General features: G+C 39.6%; 2 protein-coding genes across 2 annotated transcripts; one reads left to right on the forward strand and one right to left on the reverse strand.

Moving 5' to 3' along the window:
- Window positions 1-224: 224 nt before the first annotated feature.
- LOC122580254 (epoxide hydrolase 4-like) lies at window positions 225-3,513 on the forward strand. The gene is made up of 4 exons (XM_043752534.1): window positions 225-916; window positions 2,943-3,029; window positions 3,123-3,190; window positions 3,285-3,513. Exons 1-4 carry the CDS (start codon window positions 260-262, stop codon window positions 3,421-3,423), a joined length of 951 nt encoding a protein of 316 aa, XP_043608469.1. The 5' UTR covers window positions 225-259; the 3' UTR covers window positions 3,424-3,513.
- An 11,405-nt stretch (window positions 3,514-14,918) lies between these two features.
- On the reverse strand, window positions 14,919-18,373 carry LOC122610189. The gene is made up of 6 exons (XM_043783180.1): window positions 18,129-18,373; window positions 16,253-16,499; window positions 15,985-16,178; window positions 15,524-15,812; window positions 15,258-15,458; window positions 14,919-15,065 (listed from the first exon to the last, which is right to left on the reverse strand). The coding sequence occupies exons 1-6, from the start codon at window positions 18,371-18,373 to the stop codon at window positions 14,919-14,921; spliced, it is 1,323 nt and encodes a 440-aa protein (XP_043639115.1).
- Between the last annotated feature and the right edge of the window lie 249 nt (window positions 18,374-18,622).

Here is an 18,622-nt window from a genome sequence, read left to right on the forward strand (position 1 = left end):
TTTAGCTAGAGTTTGTTTTCAACAACTTTTACTAACAACACACACAAATGTTCCAAATTCAAAGTTAGAATTATTTTATACAAAAATAATTGAGTATTACTGTAGTACATTTATAACTAAACGTAATGCCAACAAATTTTAAAACAGATGACTTGCCAACACCAACTTTACCTTCCTTTCCTTCCTCTACTTAACTCACACCCCATGTCCCTTCTAACAATCAAACCATTTTTCACATTATACACAACTAATCACTAAAATGGTGAACTTAGTAGCCATACAACAGCCATTAATCAATTTCTTAATGAAATTAGCAGGAGTCCAAACTCAAAAAGTTGAAATAGAGCCAGGAACCTATATGAACTTTTGGGTTCCAAATGAAACCATTCAAAAACCAAACAAAAAAACCAAACAAGCCACAACCAACCCAATTAAACCAAATAAGCCCGTTGTCGTTTTAATCCATGGGTTCGCGGCTGAAGGCATTGCTACATGGCAATTCCAAATTGGGGGTCTTTCAAAAAAATACTCGGTTTACGTACCTGATCTTCTGTTTTTTGGCGGGTCGTTTTCTGATAGTAGTGATCGGTCACCCCGGTTTCAAGCAGAGTGTTTGGTTACGGCGTTAAGAAAGTTGGGTGTTGAGAAGTGTGTACTAGTTGGGTTTAGTTATGGTGGGATGGTCGCGTTCAAAATGGCAGAATTATACCCGGAAATGGTTAAAGCTATGGTCATTTCGGGCTCTATACTTGCTATGACTGACTCACTTACTCAAGAAACAATGAAAGAGTTGGGATTTTCGTCTTCCTCGGAACTTTTGTTGCCAGATTCGGTCAAGGGTTTGAAGACACTTTTATCGGTTGCTACACATAAGAAACTTTGGTTCCCTGATCGCCTTCATAAGGATTACCTCGAGGTTTTATTATCATACTTTGATCTACCTTTTATATATTTGTTTTAGAACTCATACACTACAAATTGAATTGATATCTTAATTTTTAAAACATATAGAGCTGCAAATGAGCTGATATACTCATGAAGTCATGAACTATTCAAAAAATTTTATTAGTAGCATAACGTAAGTTGAGCCTAAAAAAGTTTGAGCCGAGTTCTAGTCGAACGTAAGGCTCGTTTAGAAAATAGGTTCGAGCTGATCGAGTTAACACATAGGCTTGACTAATTAAGGTAATCTATATATAAAGTTATATTTGTGATGTTTTAGTTAGATATAAGTTAATATAACTTATATAAGTAATTTATAACGCGTGACTATTGTACCAGTTAAGACAATGTATGTTAGAACCTAATCCATATCTTTCAAAAAAAACAATAATGATGCTTTTTAGACATAATATTTCACACGTTTTTGATATACATAAAAGTTGAATCCATAACATCATGGGTAGTAGACAACTCACGTAAATTACTCACAAACAATGCTCGATTTTATACGAGATCGAAAGATCGATGCCGATCTCGAGCCTCTCAAGTCAAGTGACTTGAGCTCAATTGCTCTCTGGTGATACATAATTTTTTCCTAAAGACATGAATCACTTACAAATAAAAGGAGTTTTTTTATTTTTTTTTTATTTTTATCTTGAGTTATGTCTAAATCTTTTTTATTTTTAAGAAAGCTAACATAAACTAATTAACACTTATTTATCCAGTGTAAACCATCTCACTTTGGTGGGATGGCCACTAGCCACCACTCGTTGGGAGAAACTTATGTTTGAATCCCGTCAAAAGCATGATTAAATTGTGTTTGAATTTCTTTGACACTATCTTTGTTAGAGGTTATGTGGGTACTAAAAAGATATATGGGCATAAGGGGTTTCTGTTAATTTATCTTTTACTTAGTGTAGACCATACTTTTTGGAACTTACAACCTATTGGGATTATATTTCATTTTTTGTTAATTAGCACGACATGATTTAGTAGCTAACGTAATTTTTTAAAGGTCGACATTTACTAACTTAAACTAATTTATCTTTCTAAGCCGCAATTACTTTTAACTTCTGATATCATACATACAATTATCAAACTTCAAGTCATGACACAACTAAAAAGTCAAAGCTGCTGAATTTCAACTCTTGATAAAAATGTAGGTGGCCAACTCCTAGGAAAACTTAAAATAATCTAACATTGCTCTGCTTTTATAATACTCATATATAACTAAGATTGAGTAGAACAAGAGGAGACATTTAATGATGTTATGTATGTTGATTTCATAATTAAATTATGATGTTCTTTTAGCGCCTAAACTAGCTTGTTTTTTAATACCTCAATATATTTCTAAATAAATGCATTCATTTCAATGATTGGATTTTCGACTTCAGCCAGCCTTACCTTCCAGCTAACACACTGAAATGACTCATGATTTATCATTATGATAGGATAAGTATACCATCAAAACAGGGGCGATACCAAGATAAAATATTGGAAGAGACAAAATTAAAAATTAATAAAATATAAATCTAAAAGGAGCAAACGGTTGAAAACATATAATATTTTTTAAAAAATACATAAAAAATTTAAAAATACATAACGAAATTTTATTTTTTGAAGGGGGCATTAATTAGCCCCCTTGCCCCCCTTTGGGCACGCCAATTTTTTTATTTAAAACGACATTTTAATCTATCCTTACTCCTAAATTACATGCATACCTGGAGTGAAACCCACGACTCTGAAAAAACCCTTATTAATCCACCCTACAAATGTGAGAAGTTGGACTCGAACCCAGGTGGTTCCTCCCAAAATCGAAGACCTTACCAATGGGCCACCAACCCCATTGGCACTTCATATCAACTTAAAACCTTTAAACATTTTGATGTGTGTTATATGTATGAAAACCCTACCACGATACTCACACATTCTGAATGATTTCCATAAGTCCAGCCAACGTATAACAAATGATTTACCATTTTATGAATGATTCAATGCAGGTGATGTTTAACAACAGAAAGGAAAGGGCAGAGCTATTGGAGGGACTCATAGTTAGCAACAAAGAAGACATTCCACATTTCCCACAAGTATATATAACAAGTTCAACAAGTCATATATCGATCTTTTCTACACTTTACGTACAATCTCAGCTAACTATTTGACATGATTGTTTTTTACAGAAGATACATCTTCTATGGGGCGAGAATGATCAAATATTCAAGATGGAACTAGCTCAAAACATGAAACAGTAAACTGTCTTATCTAAATTATTTAATTTAGTCTGTATCTCGATCCTTTTATGTTTTGATGATAATTTGGCTTTTTGTATGTGCTTATAATAGGCAACTAGGAGAAAATACGACCGTCGAGGGTATAAGTAAGGCAGGCCATCTTGTCCACATAGAACGACCATGCGTCTATACCCGGTGTATAAAGAAGTTCCTTGACTCCCTACCAGCAGAAGATGAACCAAAAAAATAAACTTGTACCGGCCAGATTACTGTATCTATATACTAAGTCATATATATCATGTTTTGTGCCTTAAATGTCATGAATGTTTATTGAAGTGAAGTGAACACTCTTGTATCAATATTTATGCCTCTCGAGGTGAAATAAAGCGAATTGTTCTTTGATTTCTCAATAATTTTGCTATGCTTCTTTCTTATTTTTAGTCTTATGATGACCTCTCACCTCTTCTTATTAACAAAACCACCAAAGATCGACAGGGGATTTACCGAGTTTACAAATCATGTTCATACAAATACCATAATACCCAATCTCGTCAAAGGTTGGGTATCAGGAAGGTGAGATCTAGATCAAATTCCGAGTTTTGTAGACCTATAATTAGATAAATCACATATTAATTAAGTACAAAAGCTTGTAAACATAACCGCAATTCAAACGTAGAAGAGATGATATCCCATATATAATTATGTATAAAATATGCAATATTAAATTAAACCAACTTTTGGATAACTCTAAGTTTAATTTTGATCCATCTTTAAAGAACATTATCATTAGAATGTAGACTCTTAGGATGTATTCAAAGGTAGTTTGAATGTTAAAAACGAAGTTATGGTCTGAAAATTATGGGTGTTTGAAAATCAGGCTTTTCTGGACAAATATGCGGCACATATTCACGACATACAACACATTTTTCACTCAGAAACCAACATGCAGAACATTTTTCAGCTCACGCGACGCATATCCAAGGCTAGCATCAGACTTGGATGCCCCTAAGACATATATGTGGCGCATATCGGGCATCATGTTCTTCATAAAAATCGATTTTAACACCAATTGACCAACCAGATTAAAGGACCAAAGCTTCAAACTTTACCACCACTCATGACAAGTATAAAAAAAGTGTAAAAATCAACTCTTCACACAAACCCACTTCCTAAATCAAAAACAATCATTTCAAAATCCTAGATCGAACTAGTTTACCAACAACGCAAAGATTTGGCCCAATGAGGTAAAGAATTAGTTATCCAAGACATACAACAACATGATTTAAGCATGTAGGATGTAAACTTAAATAGCAAAAGTTTCCTTGATGTTGAAATCAGAATTTGAGACAAGGAGAAATTGGAAAGCTTGAGTTCTTCCAAAGCGATGAAAATGGACAGACAAGTACGGGATGCATGTGAAAATGGACAGAGGTCCATGTGTAACACCCCGCTAAAGCGGAATATACGGGATGCACAGACAAGTACAAATGCACACAGTACAAGTTCAACACAGCCATTAAGATTAGTCAAAGATCAAGAGAACAAAGTCATTACAAATCATAATTAAGTCTAGATCAGAAGTACAAATGTTGTTACGGAATATAACTGAATCAGAATAGCCAAATTCATGGGACAGAACAATTGTCTCATAGAACAGTACTTGAACTGGAATAGCAATAAGGCCTTCGTAGCTCCAGGACTTGAATGCACGAACCGTCACCAAAAGGATGAGCTTAGAACGGAAGACTCTTATGCTAAAGATCTAGTACCTAGCCTGAAAAGCATGTAAGTTCGAAGGTCAACTACGAAAGTAGTTGGTGAGATTCACATAAAGTACTTTATAAATATACATAGTACTGGTATGCATAAAAGTCAAGTCATATAGTCTGAACGGCTGTCAAATGTACCTTGCTGTAATAACAATAGTTTAGAATCTGTAATGTACTTAATATGTATGTCTATTATTACTGCTAATCCGCTTGGCCATAACGAGCTATGATAAATCAGGGAACTCATGTACTCAGATAGTCTATAAGTATGAACTAGGTCAGAACCGGTGACCAGAACATGTGATCAGAACAGGTGATCAATAAGTCTAGGTAATATGCATTCTCCTGTCCTGAGGAGAATGAGGATGGGCCTACCCTAACAGCGCTGTCCATATACCTACGGTCCATTCCCAGAACTGGTGGGAGATGAATTGATAGCAGTAAATCATAGGTCTCGTACATAGACAACAAGTACATACAAAATGTATTCAAGATCCTGCCCATTCAAGATCTAGAACACACATTCAGAAAATAAGTATCATAACATAAATAGTCTGTCTGTAAATAGTCTGTCTGTACGTAGTCTGTCTGAAAATAGTCTGTCTGTCTCAAGATAGTACATAGTACAGTCAAGAAGATATATATATATAGTCTGTATATATATAAGTACAAAATAGTTTTCATGCTTTTCAGTCCTCGATAAAGAACTTTTAAAAATGTACGAAGGGGGAATAAGTGAACTCACAGTGATCTGGTACAATATAGAGAACTAGTACAGTCAACAAGTACAAAGATAGATAAGTATATTATCGAGATCCAATTACGCCTTGCCGAACTCCTATGCACATAATAACCATATAGAAGTACATGTATTAGTCTAAGTGATTATTCAAATCACAAATGTCCTTGATGAACTGATGATTTGGTCCTTTGAACATTTTGACTCAAAATAGTTTTAACTGGACTTTACGTACATGAACTGAACGAAGGTGAGCCTTAAGTCGGTTTGAACTGAGCTGAACGAATTTAGACCTTAAATTCGTTTGACTGAACCTTACGAATTTAATCATTAAATTCGCATGAACTGTTAGACGAAGTTGACTTTATTTTCGCATGAACCCCTTAAACGAATTTGTCTTTTATTTTCGTATGATCTGAACGGGTACGAAAATGGCCCCTAAATTCGCAAGCATTATTAAGTTCGTTTAATGACAGTAACATTTGAAATTTCATTTATGAAAACGAATTTAAAATTCGTTTGGAGAGAAACGAACATTATTTTCGTTGGAAGATACATAGACTGGACTTCGGGTGAGGGAAAAGGGCTTATAAATTCGTTACAATGGGAAACGACCATTAAGTTCGTTTGGGATCAATATTGAACGAAGTTATTTGTTAATTTCGTAAGGTGTGGATCTAAACTTAAGCTAATTTCGTTTTGAGCATGATAAATTCGTTTGATGATGCAGGCATACGAATCATAAGACTGAACTTAACAAAATCACGGGTTTTGAAGATCAAGACATGTTACGACCCAAATTTGATCACAAAACAGTTACTAGACTTATTTAAACATAAACCCATCAATCTTTAACACGTTTTTGACATCAAAATCGACCAAATCATCAAGAACACAAGTCTAAAAGTTTATTTTTAATTTCATCAAAACATAAGATTTGTTGTTGTTACCTCAAAACCGATTACAGAAACACGTTTTGATGATTACCAGGAAGCTAATGATATCAAAGATTTCACCCAAACCAACCAAAATCAGGAGATGAATTTAGTGTGTGTTTTAAGGTGTGGGGAGTGTGTGAAGAGAGGTAGGAGATGATGAATAGTAAACTTTTAGGGTTTTACACTTTCTATTTATACCTTACCATAAAAATGAAATTTCACAACTACAAGGACCATTTTGCAATTAATTTAGGCTGAACTCTTTTAGGAACTTTTAACATTTACGAACCGAACTTATTATATTATTGCACGTAATCACAAACTCGTCGTACAATATTAATATTTAGATCAAATTGAAGTTCATATAAGCTCATAATGAACATCTAAAGTACGTCTAGAACTCATATAAGTTAAACTGTCTGGCCGATCCAGTGGCATATGTACGTTTCTAAGAACTTAAATAGAACATTTCTGGGACGGTTGTTACATTCTCCCCCACTTGGAAGATTTCGTCCTCGAAATTAAGAGTCTCGTCGGTCAAAAAGATGAGGGTACTTCTTCTTAATGAAGTCCTCGCGTTCCCAGGTGTCATTATACCCGTGTCTAGCACTCCAACGTACACGAAATAGGGGTACGCGGCTTTGTCTTGTCTGCTTAGCATCTTTGTCTACGATTTCGATAGGCTCTTCGGTGAACTCGAGCCCTTCGTCTATGTGAACATCCTTAACAGGAATGATGGTCGGGTCGTCAGCCATGCACTTCTTAAGATTGGATACGTGGAACGTGTCATGAACATTGCCGAGCTCTAACGGTAGTTCCAGTTTGTACGCTACTGGTCCTACACATTTAATGATCTTATATGGTCCTATGTACCGAGGCGCCAACTTGCCTCCCTTGCCGAACCGGGCAGTACCTTTCCATGGGGAAACTTTCAAAAGAACTTTGTCGCCCACCTTGAACTCAAGAGGTTTACGACGTCTGTCTGTATAGGATTTTTGTCTGTCTTGAGCTGCCTTAAGCTTTTCCTTGATAACAACTATCTTGTCTATGGTGGTCTGCACAACTGGAAGCCTCATCCAGCTCCTTTCACCGGCGTCTAGCCAACACAGTGGTGACCGGCATTTACGACCATATAAAGCCTCGAACGGTGCACACTGAATACTCGTGTGATAGCTGTTATTCTACGAGAACTCGATCAACGGGAGATGTTTATCCGAACTCCCTTTAAACTCTAATGCACAAGAACGGAGCATGTCTTCCAGAGTCTGAATAGTGCGTTCGCTTTGCCCGTCTGACTGTGGGTGATAAGCGGTGCTCAGATTAAGTCTAGTACCTAACGCTTCTTGAAGTGATTGCCAAAAGTCGGACGTGAAGCGCGGATCACGGTCAGATACAATAGATAAAGGAACACCGTACTTAGTTACGATATCGTCTATATAGATCTCAGCAAGTCTCTCCAGTGAGTAGTCATCTCGAATAGGAAGAAAACGGGCTGATTTCGTCAGTCTGTCTACAATAACCCAAATGGAGTTATGGTTGTTCTTCGTACGAGGCAGTTTCATAATGAAGTCCATAGTAATGTCTTCCCATTTCCACACTGGGATTTCCAATTGCTTCAACAATCCAGAAGGTTTCTGATGTTCGATCTTGACTTTAGAACATGTCAGACATCTGCTGACGTACTCAAAGATCTCTCTCTTCATCCCAGGCCACCAATAGTCTAGCTTCAAGTTCTTGTACATTTTGTTCGCGCCTGGATGAATCGAGTATTTAGAACGGTGAGCTTCCTGCATGATGATCTCTCGAACACCATTAGCTGCAGGGATCCAAACTCGGCTCTTGAACTTTCTGACTCCATTATCATCAACTTCGAATTCCTGAGCGATGGGTCCTAACCGCTCAGCTTTTATACTGTCTTTCGATCTCAAGCCGAACTCTTGGCCTTCGATCACAAGTTGTCTCAAGTCTGTACGATCTGCCTCCTTAATGGATAGGATTTTGACTCGTTCTTTTCTGCTTAGCGCGTCGGCTACTACATTCGCCTTCCCGGGATGGTACTTGATTTCACAGTCATAATCATTCAGCAATTCCACCCAACGCCTCTGTCTCATGTTCAACTCTTTCTGGTTGAATACATGCTGCAAGCTTTTGTGATCGGTAAAGATAGTACACTTGGTTCCGTATAAGTAATGCCTCCAAATCTTCAAAGCGAACACAACTGCTCTAAGTTCTAGGTCATGGGTGGTATAGTTCTTTTCGTGCACTTTGAGTTGTCTGGATGCATAGGCGATCACCTTGCTTCTTTGCATCAGTACACAGCCTAGACCTTGATGTGAAGCGTCACAGTACACCACAAAGTCTTCAGTGCCATCTGGTAAAGCTAGGACAGGTGCTTTACACAGTTTGTCTTTTAAGGTTTGGAATGCTTGTTCTTGCTGATCACCCCAAATGAAGTCTCGAGTCTTTTGCGTCAATTGTGTCAAGGGTAGTGCGATCTTAGAAAAGTTTTCGATGAAACGACGATAATAACCAGCTAATCCGAGGAAACTACGAACTTCAGTGGGAGCCATCGGGGCCTCCCACTTCTTGATGGCTTCAACCTTGGTCGGATCAACATGAATGCCCTCCTCGTTTACAATGTGACCTAAGAACTGTACTTGGCGAAGCCAGAATTCGCACTTTGAAAATTTGGCATATAACTCTTCTTTTCGTAGGAGTTGAAGGACAGAACGTAAGTGTTGCTCATGGTCGGTCTTGTTTCGGGAGTATACGAGAATATCGTCAATGAACACGATCACAAAATTGTCTAAGAACGGACGACAGACACGATTCATCAAGTCCATGAAAATAGCTGGAGCATTAGTCAGACCAAATGGCATAACGAGGAACTCGTAATGACCATAGCGAGTACGAAAGGCTGTCTTTGGGACATCACCATCTTGAACACGAATCTGGTGATAGCCCGAACGTAGATCGATCTTAGAAAAGTACGAGGCACCTTGCAATTGATCAAATAGATCGTCTATGCGAGGCAAAGGATACCGGTTCTTGATGGTTAGTTTGTTCAGTTCTCGATAGTCTATGCACATTCTCATTGAGCCATCTTTCTTTTTAACGAACAAGATCGGTGCACCCCAAGGGGATGAACTGGGACGGATAAAGCCTTTGCTCAAGAGTTCTTGTAATTGATTGGACAGTTCTTGCATTTCAGGAGGAGCTAGACGATACGGTGCTTTAGCGACAGGTGCTGCACCGGGAACAAGATCAATATTGAACTCGACTTGTCTCACAGGTGGTACACCTGGTAAGTCGTCAGGAAAGACATCTCGAAAGTCCCGAACGATAGGGATGTCTTGAACTTTAAGTTCTTTAGCACTTTTGTCAATGACATGAGCTAAGTACACGAGATGGTCTTTCTTGTCTAAGTACTTGCAGAACTTCATGGCTGAGACGATCTTTAGCTCGTTCGTGGACTTATCGCCTTGTACTATCAGGATCTCACTGTTCTGGAGTGGTATATGAACTGTTTTCTCATGGCAACAAATAGTCGCGTGGTGTTTGGATAGCCAGTCCATTCCCACGATAACATCAAAACTAATCAGTTCAACAGGAATTAGGTCAATCGTAAAAGTCTTGTCTACTAAAACCAAGGGACAGTCTAGAGCAATTTCATTAGTGCCGTACTGTTGGCCATTAGCGTACTCTACTACATACTTATCATTTAGTCTGCCAGTGTTCATGTCAGTCTTAGCTTTAAAGTCTAATGCAACAAAGCTACGTTCAGCACCGGAGTCAAATAGTGCTGAAGCATAATGATCGTTCAGAAGAAAAGTACCTGTCACAACCCGTGGGTTCTGACGAGCTTCCTCAGCGTTCAGAGCAAAACTCGAGCGTTAGCAGGGCCCTGTCGGTTTTGCTGGTGCTGGCGGTTCTGGTTCTGCTGTCTTGGTCCGCGTGGATGAGCATCACGCTGAACATGGGCGTTCTGAATCTGATTCTGATTTCTGTGAACTGGTGCAGGAGGTGGTAGAGGAAGTCTGTCATTCCTCATCTGAGGATTTCTGTTCATTGGCGGAGGATTAGCTCTGATCATGTTTGTCGACACAACATTGCAGTACCTAGCCAAGTGCCCAATGCCTTGGCACTTGTAACAAGTGGGGCAAGCACCAGTGTGGTGAAGATGGCACTGGGAGCACTTAGGAGCAGTTCCAGAATACCTAGGCGGCTCAGGTACAGTTGTCACAGCATAATTCTTCAAAATCTTCCCCTTTTTACTTGGGGGCTCAACTTTCTTCTCAACAACCTCTTCAGCTTTTCTCTTTCCCTTCTCAACACTCTCCAACACATCCCCGGATCTGATGATGTCCTTGGTCAAAGTCTTAGCCAATACAGTGGCTCTGGACATAGTCTTAGGACCCTTGCTAGTGAGAGCACGACGAACTTCTGGGATCAAACCCCAGATAAAGCGATCAATCTTCTTCTCCTCAGTAGATGCTAGATGTGGTACAAGTCTGGCAAGCTCGTTGAACCTCAAGATATACTTCTCAATCTCCATTCCCTTCATCTTCAAGTCCCAAAACTCCTGCTCTAACTCTTCCAACGCATCCTTGGTGCAGAACTCAGCCCTCATCATCTTCTGGAGTTCTTCCCAAGTGTGAGCATATGCAGTCTTTCTGCCATCAGTAGAAACAACGCCAGTCCACCATGACCTGGCAGCACCATCGAACTGACTAGTAGCATGCTCAACCATCTTCTCCTCTGCAGTCTTAGTGTGATATAAAGCCTCCTCCATGTTCTCAAACCACATCAACAACTCCGAAGCTCCCTTTTCTCTGGTATAAACTGGGGGTTTGCACTGAGTGAAGGTTCTGAATGAACAACCTCTGCTGCGGGTAACTCTGCCCTCAGTAGCAGCTTTGGTGTTAATCTGACTGACACCTTCAGAATCACTGTGCCCTACTTGGTTCTGCTCTTGTTCTTCCTGCGTCTTCTTGGTGCCTTCAGTCAACGGGATCGCTAACATCTGAGCAACTTGAGTAGCAATGTTGGGTATCATCGCATTCATGCGGTTGGTGATAAGATCTGCTACATCTTCTAGAGTAAAGTTGATAGTAGTATTAGGTTGAGGCTCGGGCTCAACGACGGTTTCGGCAGTGGGTACGGCTCTTGGCTTTCTCCCTCTCTTAGGCGGCATTCTTCCTTATGCCCCTAAAAGATAGAAATAAGAACTTGATTACGATTCGTATAAGTCTGTAACTCCAAGCACGTGGTGCGTATATACAATGATCATTGATAGCACGTTATATAAATAAAACAGTCGTCGGTCGTACGTCAAGGACCTATAATCGTATAAGCTCTAAGGCCTATAGATGATGTACTAGTACGTAAGTCTTTCAAGTACGAATGAACCAGAAGAGAACAAATGAACATGCACGATATTGAACAAAGTTCCTAATTGAGCTCTAAGAATTGGATGACACCTTCAATAACACACCTTGAGGTCCTAGGTGCTTTTATCTTAGTTATATGTAGTTGATCAGGTTACATATAATTATGATAAAAGTACCTACTACTCAAACTGGTCATCAAAGGATCACCTCAGAGTGGAATCAAGTTATAGCTCAAGTTTTCCTTAGGGAAAAACTCGGTGTTCACTATAACCATGGGCTCTGATACCAACTGTAACACCCCGCTAAAGCGGAATATACGGGATGCACAGACAAGTACAAATGCACACAGTACAAGTTCAACACAGCCATTAAGATTAGTCAAAGATCAAGAGAACAAAGTCATTACAAATCATAATTAAGTCTAGATCAGAAGTACAAATGTTGTTACGGAATATAACTGAATCAGAATAGCCAAATTCATGGGACAGAACAATTGTCTCATAGAACAGTACTTGAACTGGAATAGCAATAAGGCCTTCGTAGCTCCAGGACTTGAATGCACGAACCGTCACCAAAAGGATGAGCTTAGAACGGAAGACTCTTATGCTAAAGATCTAGTACCTAGCCTGAAAAGCATGTAAGTTCGAAGGTCAACTACGAAAGTAGTTGGTGAGATTCACATAAAGTACTTTATAAATATACATAGTACTGGTATGCATAAAAGTCAAGTCATATAGTCTGAACGGCTGTCAAATGTACCTTGCTGTAATAACAATAGTTTAGAATCTGTAATGTACTTAATATGTATGTCTATTATTACTGCTAATCCGCTTGGCCATAACGAGCTATGATAAATCAGGGAACTCATGTACTCAGATAGTCTATAAGTATGAACTAGGTCAGAACCGGTGACCAGAACATGTGATCAGAACAGGTGATCAATAAGTCTAGGTAATATGCATTCTCCTGTCCTGAGGAGAATGAGGATGGGCCTACCCTAACAGCGCTGTCCATATACCTACGGTCCATTCCCAGAACTGGTGGGAGATGAATTGATAGCAGTAAATCATAGGTCTCGTACATAGACAACAAGTACATACAAAATGTATTCAAGATCCTGCCCATTCAAGATCTAGAACACACATTCAGAAAATAAGTATCATAACATAAATAGTCTGTCTGTAAATAGTCTGTCTGTACGTAGTCTGTCTGAAAATAGTCTGTCTGTCTCAAGATAGTACATAGTACAGTCAAGAAGATATATATATATAAGTCTGTATATATATAAGTACAAAATAGTTTTCATGCTTTTCAGTCCTCGATAAAGAACTTTTAAAAATGTACGAAGGGGGAATAAGTGAACTCACAGTGATCTGGTACAATATAGAGAACTAGTACAGTCAACAAGTACAAAGATAGATAAGTATATCTATCGAGATCCAATTACGCCTTGCCGAACTCCTATGCACATAATAACCATATAGAAGTACATGTATTAGTCTAAGTGATTATTCAAATCACAAATGTCCTTGATGAACTGATGATTTGGTCCTTTGAACATTTTGACTCAAAATAGTTTTAACTGGACTTTACGTACATGAACTGAACGAAGGTGAGCCTTAAGTCGGTTTGAACTGAGCTGAACGAATTTAGACCTTAAATTCGTTTGACTGAACCTTACGAATTTAATCATTAAATTCGCATGAACTGTTAGACGAAGTTGACTTTATTTTCGCATGAACCCCTTAAACGAATTTGTCTTTTATTTTCGTATGATCTGAACGGGTACGAAAATGGCCCCTAAATTCGCAAGCATTATTAAGTTCGTTTAATGACAGTAACATTTGAAATTTCATTTATGAAAACGAATTTAAAATTCGTTTGGAGAGAAACGAACATTATTTTCGTTGGAAGATACATAGACTGGACTTCGGGTGAGGGAAAAAGGGCTTATAAATTCGTTACAATGGGAAACGACCATTAAGTTCGTTTGGGCTCAATATTGAACGAAGTTATTTGTTAATTTCGTAAGGTGTGGATCTAAACTTAAGCTAATTTCGTTTTGAGCATGATAAATTCGTTTGATGATGCAGGCATACGAATCATAAGACTGAACTTAACAAAATCACGGGTTTTGAAGATCAAGACATGTTACGACCCAAATTTGATCACAAAACAGTTACTAGACTTATTTAAACATAAACCCATCAATCTTTAACACGTTTTTGACATCAAAATCGACCAAATCATCAAGAACACAAGTCTAAAAGTTTTTTTAATTTCATCAAAACATAAGATTTGTTGTTGTTACCTCAAAACCGATTACAGAAACACGTTTTGATGATTACCAGGAAGCTAATGATATCAAAGATTTCACCCAAACCAACCAAAATCAGGAGATGAATTTAGTGTGTGTTTTAAGGTGTGGGGAGTGTGTGAAGAGAGGTAGGAGATGATGAATAGTAAACTTTTAGGGTTTTACACTTTCTATTTATACCTTACCATAAAAATGAAATTTCACAACTACAAGGACCATTTTGCAATTAATTTAGGCTGAACTCTTTTAGGAACTTTTAACATTTACGAACCGAACTTATTATATTATTGCACGTAATCACAAACTCGTCGTACAATATTAATATTTAGATCAAATTGAAGTTCATATAAGCTCATAATGAACATCTAAAGTACGTCTAGAACTCATATAAGTTAAACTGTCTGGCCGATCCAGTGGCATATGTACGTTTCTAAGAACTTAAATAGAACATTTCTGGGACGGTTGTTACATTCTCCCCCACTTGGAAGATTTCGTCCTCGAAATTAAGAGTCTCGTCGGTCAAAAAGATGAGGGTACTTCTTCTTAATGAAGTCCTCGCGTTCCCAGGTGTCATTATACCCGTGTCTAGCACTCAACGTACACGAAATAGGGGTACGCGGCTTTGTCTTGTCTGCTTAGCATCTTTGTCTACGATTTCGATAGGCTCTTCGGTGAACTCGAGCCCTTCGTCTATGTGAACATCCTTAACAGGAATGATGGTCGGGTCGTCAGCCATGCACTTCTTAAGATTGGATACGTGGAACGTGTCATGACATTGCCGAGCTCTAACGGTAGTTCCAGTTTGTACGCTACTGGTCCTACACATTTAATGATCTTATATGGTCCTATGTACCGAGGCGCCAACTTGCCTCCCTTGCCGAACCGGGCAGTACCTTTCCATGGGAAACTTTCAAAAGACTTTGTCGCCCACCTTGAACTCAAGAGGTTTACGACGTCTGTCTGTATAGGATTTTTGTCTGTCTTGAGCTGCCTTAAGCTTTTCCTTGATAACAACTATCTTGTCTATGGTGGTCTGCACAACTGGAAGCCTCATCCAGCTCCTTTCACCGGCGTCTAGCCAACACAGTGGTGACCGGCATTTACGACCATATAAAGCCTCGAACGGTGCACACTGAATACTCGTGTGATAGCTGTTATTCTACGAGAACTCGATCAAAGGGAGATGTTTATCCGAACTCCTTTAAACTCTAATGCACAAGAACGGAGCATGTCTTCCAGAGTCTGAATAGTGCGTTCGCTTTGCCCGTCTGACTGTGGGTGATAAGCGGTGCTCAGATTAAGTCTAGTACCTAACGCTTCTTGAAGTGATTGCCAAAAGTCGGACGTGAAGCGCGGATCACGGTCAGATACAATAGATAAAGGAACACCGTACTTAGTTACGATATCGTCTATATAGATCTCAGCAAGTCTCTCCAGTGAGTAGTCATCTCGAATAGGAAGAAAACGGCTGATTTCGTCAGTCTGTCTACAATAACCCAAATGGAGTTATGGTTGTTCTTCGTACGAGGCAGTTTCATAATGAAGTCCATAGTAATGTTCCCATTTCCACACTGGGATTTCCAATTGCTTCAACAATCCAGAAGGTTTTCTGATGTTCGATCTTGACTTTAGAACATGTCAGACATCTGCTGACGTACTCAAAGATCTCTCTCTTCATCCCAGGCCACCAATAGTCTAGCTTCAAGTTCTTGTACATTTTGTTCGCGCCTGGATGAATCGAGTATTTAGAACGGTGAGCTTCCTGCATGATGATCTCTCGAACACCATTAGCTGCAGGGATCCAAACTCGGCTCTTGAACTTTCTGACTCCATTATCATCAACTTCGAATTCCTGAGCGATGGGTCCTAACGCTCAGCTTTTATACTGTCTTTCGATCTCAAGCCGAACTCTTGGCCTTCGATCACAAGTTGTCTCAAGTCTGTACGATCTGCCTCCTTAATGGATAGGATTTTGACTCGTTCTTTTCTGCTTAGCGCGTCGGCTACTACATTCGCCTTCCCGGGATGGTACTTGATTTCACAGTCATAATCATTCAGCAATTCCACCCACGCCTCTGTCTCATGTTCAACTCTTTCTGGTTGAATACATGCTGCAAGCTTTTGTGATCGGTAAAGATAGTACACTTGGTTCCGTATAAGTAATGCCTCCAATCTTTCAAAGCGAACACAACTGCTCTAAGTTCTAGGTCAGGTGGTATAGTTCTTTTCGTGCACTTGAGTTGTCTGGATGCATAGGCGATCACCTTGCTTCTTTGCATCAGTACACAGCCTAGACCTTGATGTGAAGCGTCACAGTACACCACAAAGTCTTCAGTGCCATCTGGTAAAGCTAGGACAGGTGCTTACACAGTTTGTCTTTTAAGGTTTGGAATGCTTGTTCTTGCTGATCACCCCAAATGAAGTCTCGAGTCTTTTGCGTCAATGTGTCAAGGGTGTAGTGCGTCTTAGAAAAGTTTTCGATGAAACGACGATAATAACCAGCTAATCCGAGGAGGAAATACGAACTTCAGTGGGAGCCATCGGGGCCTCCCACTCTTGATGGCTTCAACCTGGTCGGATCAACATGAATGCCCTCCTCGTTTACAATGTGACCTAAGAACTGTACTTGGCGAAGCCAGAATTCGCACTTTGAAAATTTGGCATATAACTCTTCTTTTCGTAGGAGTTGAAGGACAGAACGTAAGTGTTGCTCATGGTCGGTCTTGTTTCGGGAGTATACGAGAATATCGTCAATGAACACGATCACAAAATGTCTAAGAACGGACGACAGACACGATTCATCAAGTCCATGAAAATAGCTGGAGCATTAGTCAGACCAAATGGCATAACGAGGAACTCGTAATGACCATAGCGAGTACGAAAGGCTGTCTTTGGGACATCACCATCTTGAACACGAATCTGGTGATAGCCCGAACGTAGATCGATCTTAGAAAAGTACGAGGCACCTTGCAATTGATCAAATAGATCGTCTATGCGAGGCAAAAGGATACCGGTTCTTGATGGTTAGTTTGTTCAGTTCTCGATAGTCTATGCACATTCTCATTGAGCCATCTTTCTTTTTAACGAACAAGATCGGGCACCCCAAGGGGATGAACTGGGACGGATAAAGCCTTTGCTCAGAGTTCTTGTAATTGATTGGACAGTTCTTGCATTTCAGGAGGAGCTAGACGATACGGTGCTTTAGCGACAGGTGCTGCACGGGAACAATCAATATTGAACTCGACTTGTCTCACAGGTGGTACACCTGGTAAGTCGTCAGGAAAGACATCTGGAAAGTCCCGAACGATAGGGATGTCTTGAACTTAAGTCTTTAGCACTTTTGTCAATGACATGAGCTAAGTACACGAGATGGTCTTTCTTGTCTAAGTACTTGCGGAACTTCATGGCTGAGACGATCTTTAGCTCGTTCGTGGACTTATCGCCTTGTACTATCAGGATCTCACTGTTCTGGAGTGGTATATGAACTGTTTTCTCATGGCAACAAATAGTCGCGTGGTGTTTGGATAGCCAGTCCATTCCCACGATAATATCAAACTAATAAGTTCAACAGGAATTAGGTCAATCGTAAAAGTCTTGTCTACTAAACCAGGGACAGTCTAGAGCAATTTCATTAGTGCGTACTGTTGGCCATTAGCGTACTCTACTACATACTTATCATTTAGTCTGCCGTGTTCATGTCAGTCTTAGCTTTAAAGTCTAATGCAACAAAGCTACGTTCAGCACCGGAGTCAAATAGTGCTGAAGCATAATGATCGTTCAGAAGAAAAGTACCTGTCACAACCCGTGGGTTCTGACGAGCTTCCTCAGGTTCAGAGCGAAAACTCGAGCGTTAGCAGGGCCTGTCGGTTTTGCTGGTGCGGCGGTTCTGGTTCTGCTGTCTTGGTCGCGTGGATGAGCATCACGCTGAACATGGGCGTTCTGAATCTGATTCTGATTTCTGTGAACTGGTGCAGGAGGTGGTAGAGGAAGTCTGTCATTCCTCATCTGAGGATTTCTGTTCATTGGCGGAGGATTAGCTCTGATCATGTTTGTCGACACAACATTGCAGTACTAGCCAAGTGCCCAATGCCTTGGCACTTGTAACAAGTGGGGCAAGCACCAGTGTGGTGAAGATGGCACTGGAGCACTTAGGAGCAGTTCCAGAATACCTAGGCGGCTCAGGTACAGTTGTCACAGCATAATTCTTCAAAATTTTCCCCTTTTACTTGGGGGCTCAACTTTCTTCTCAACAACCTCTTCAGCTTTCTCTTTCCCTTCTCAAACTCTCCAACACAT

Source organism: Erigeron canadensis, chromosome 8 (genome assembly GCF_010389155.1).
Source record: "Erigeron canadensis isolate Cc75 chromosome 8, C_canadensis_v1, whole genome shotgun sequence".
Taxonomy (NCBI): Eukaryota; Viridiplantae; Streptophyta; class Magnoliopsida; order Asterales; family Asteraceae; genus Erigeron; species Erigeron canadensis.

Bases quoted from the DNA above. Each gene is read 5' to 3' on its own strand.
- LOC122580254 (XM_043752534.1), top strand. From the start codon at position 260: ATGGTGAACTTAGTAGCCATACAACAGCCATTAATCAATTTCTTAATG. The intron at 917-2,942 runs GTTTTATTATCA...GATTCAATGCAG, and splicing joins TTCATAAGGATTACCTCGAG to GTGATGTTTAACAACAGAAA. The intron at 3,030-3,122 runs GTATATATAACA...TGTTTTTTACAG, and splicing joins ACATTCCACATTTCCCACAA to AAGATACATCTTCTATGGGG.
- LOC122610189 (XM_043783180.1), bottom strand. From the start codon at position 18,373: ATGATCAGAGCTAATCCTCCGCCAATGAACAGAAATCCTCAGATGAGG. The intron at 16,179-16,252 runs GTGATCGAAGGC...CCCATCGCTCAG, and splicing joins GTACAGACTTGAGACAACTT to GAATTCGAAGTTGATGATAA. The intron at 15,066-15,257 runs GTGGGCGACAAA...AATCTTAAGAAG, and splicing joins GTAAACCTCTTGAGTTCAAG to TGCATGGCTGACGACCCGAC.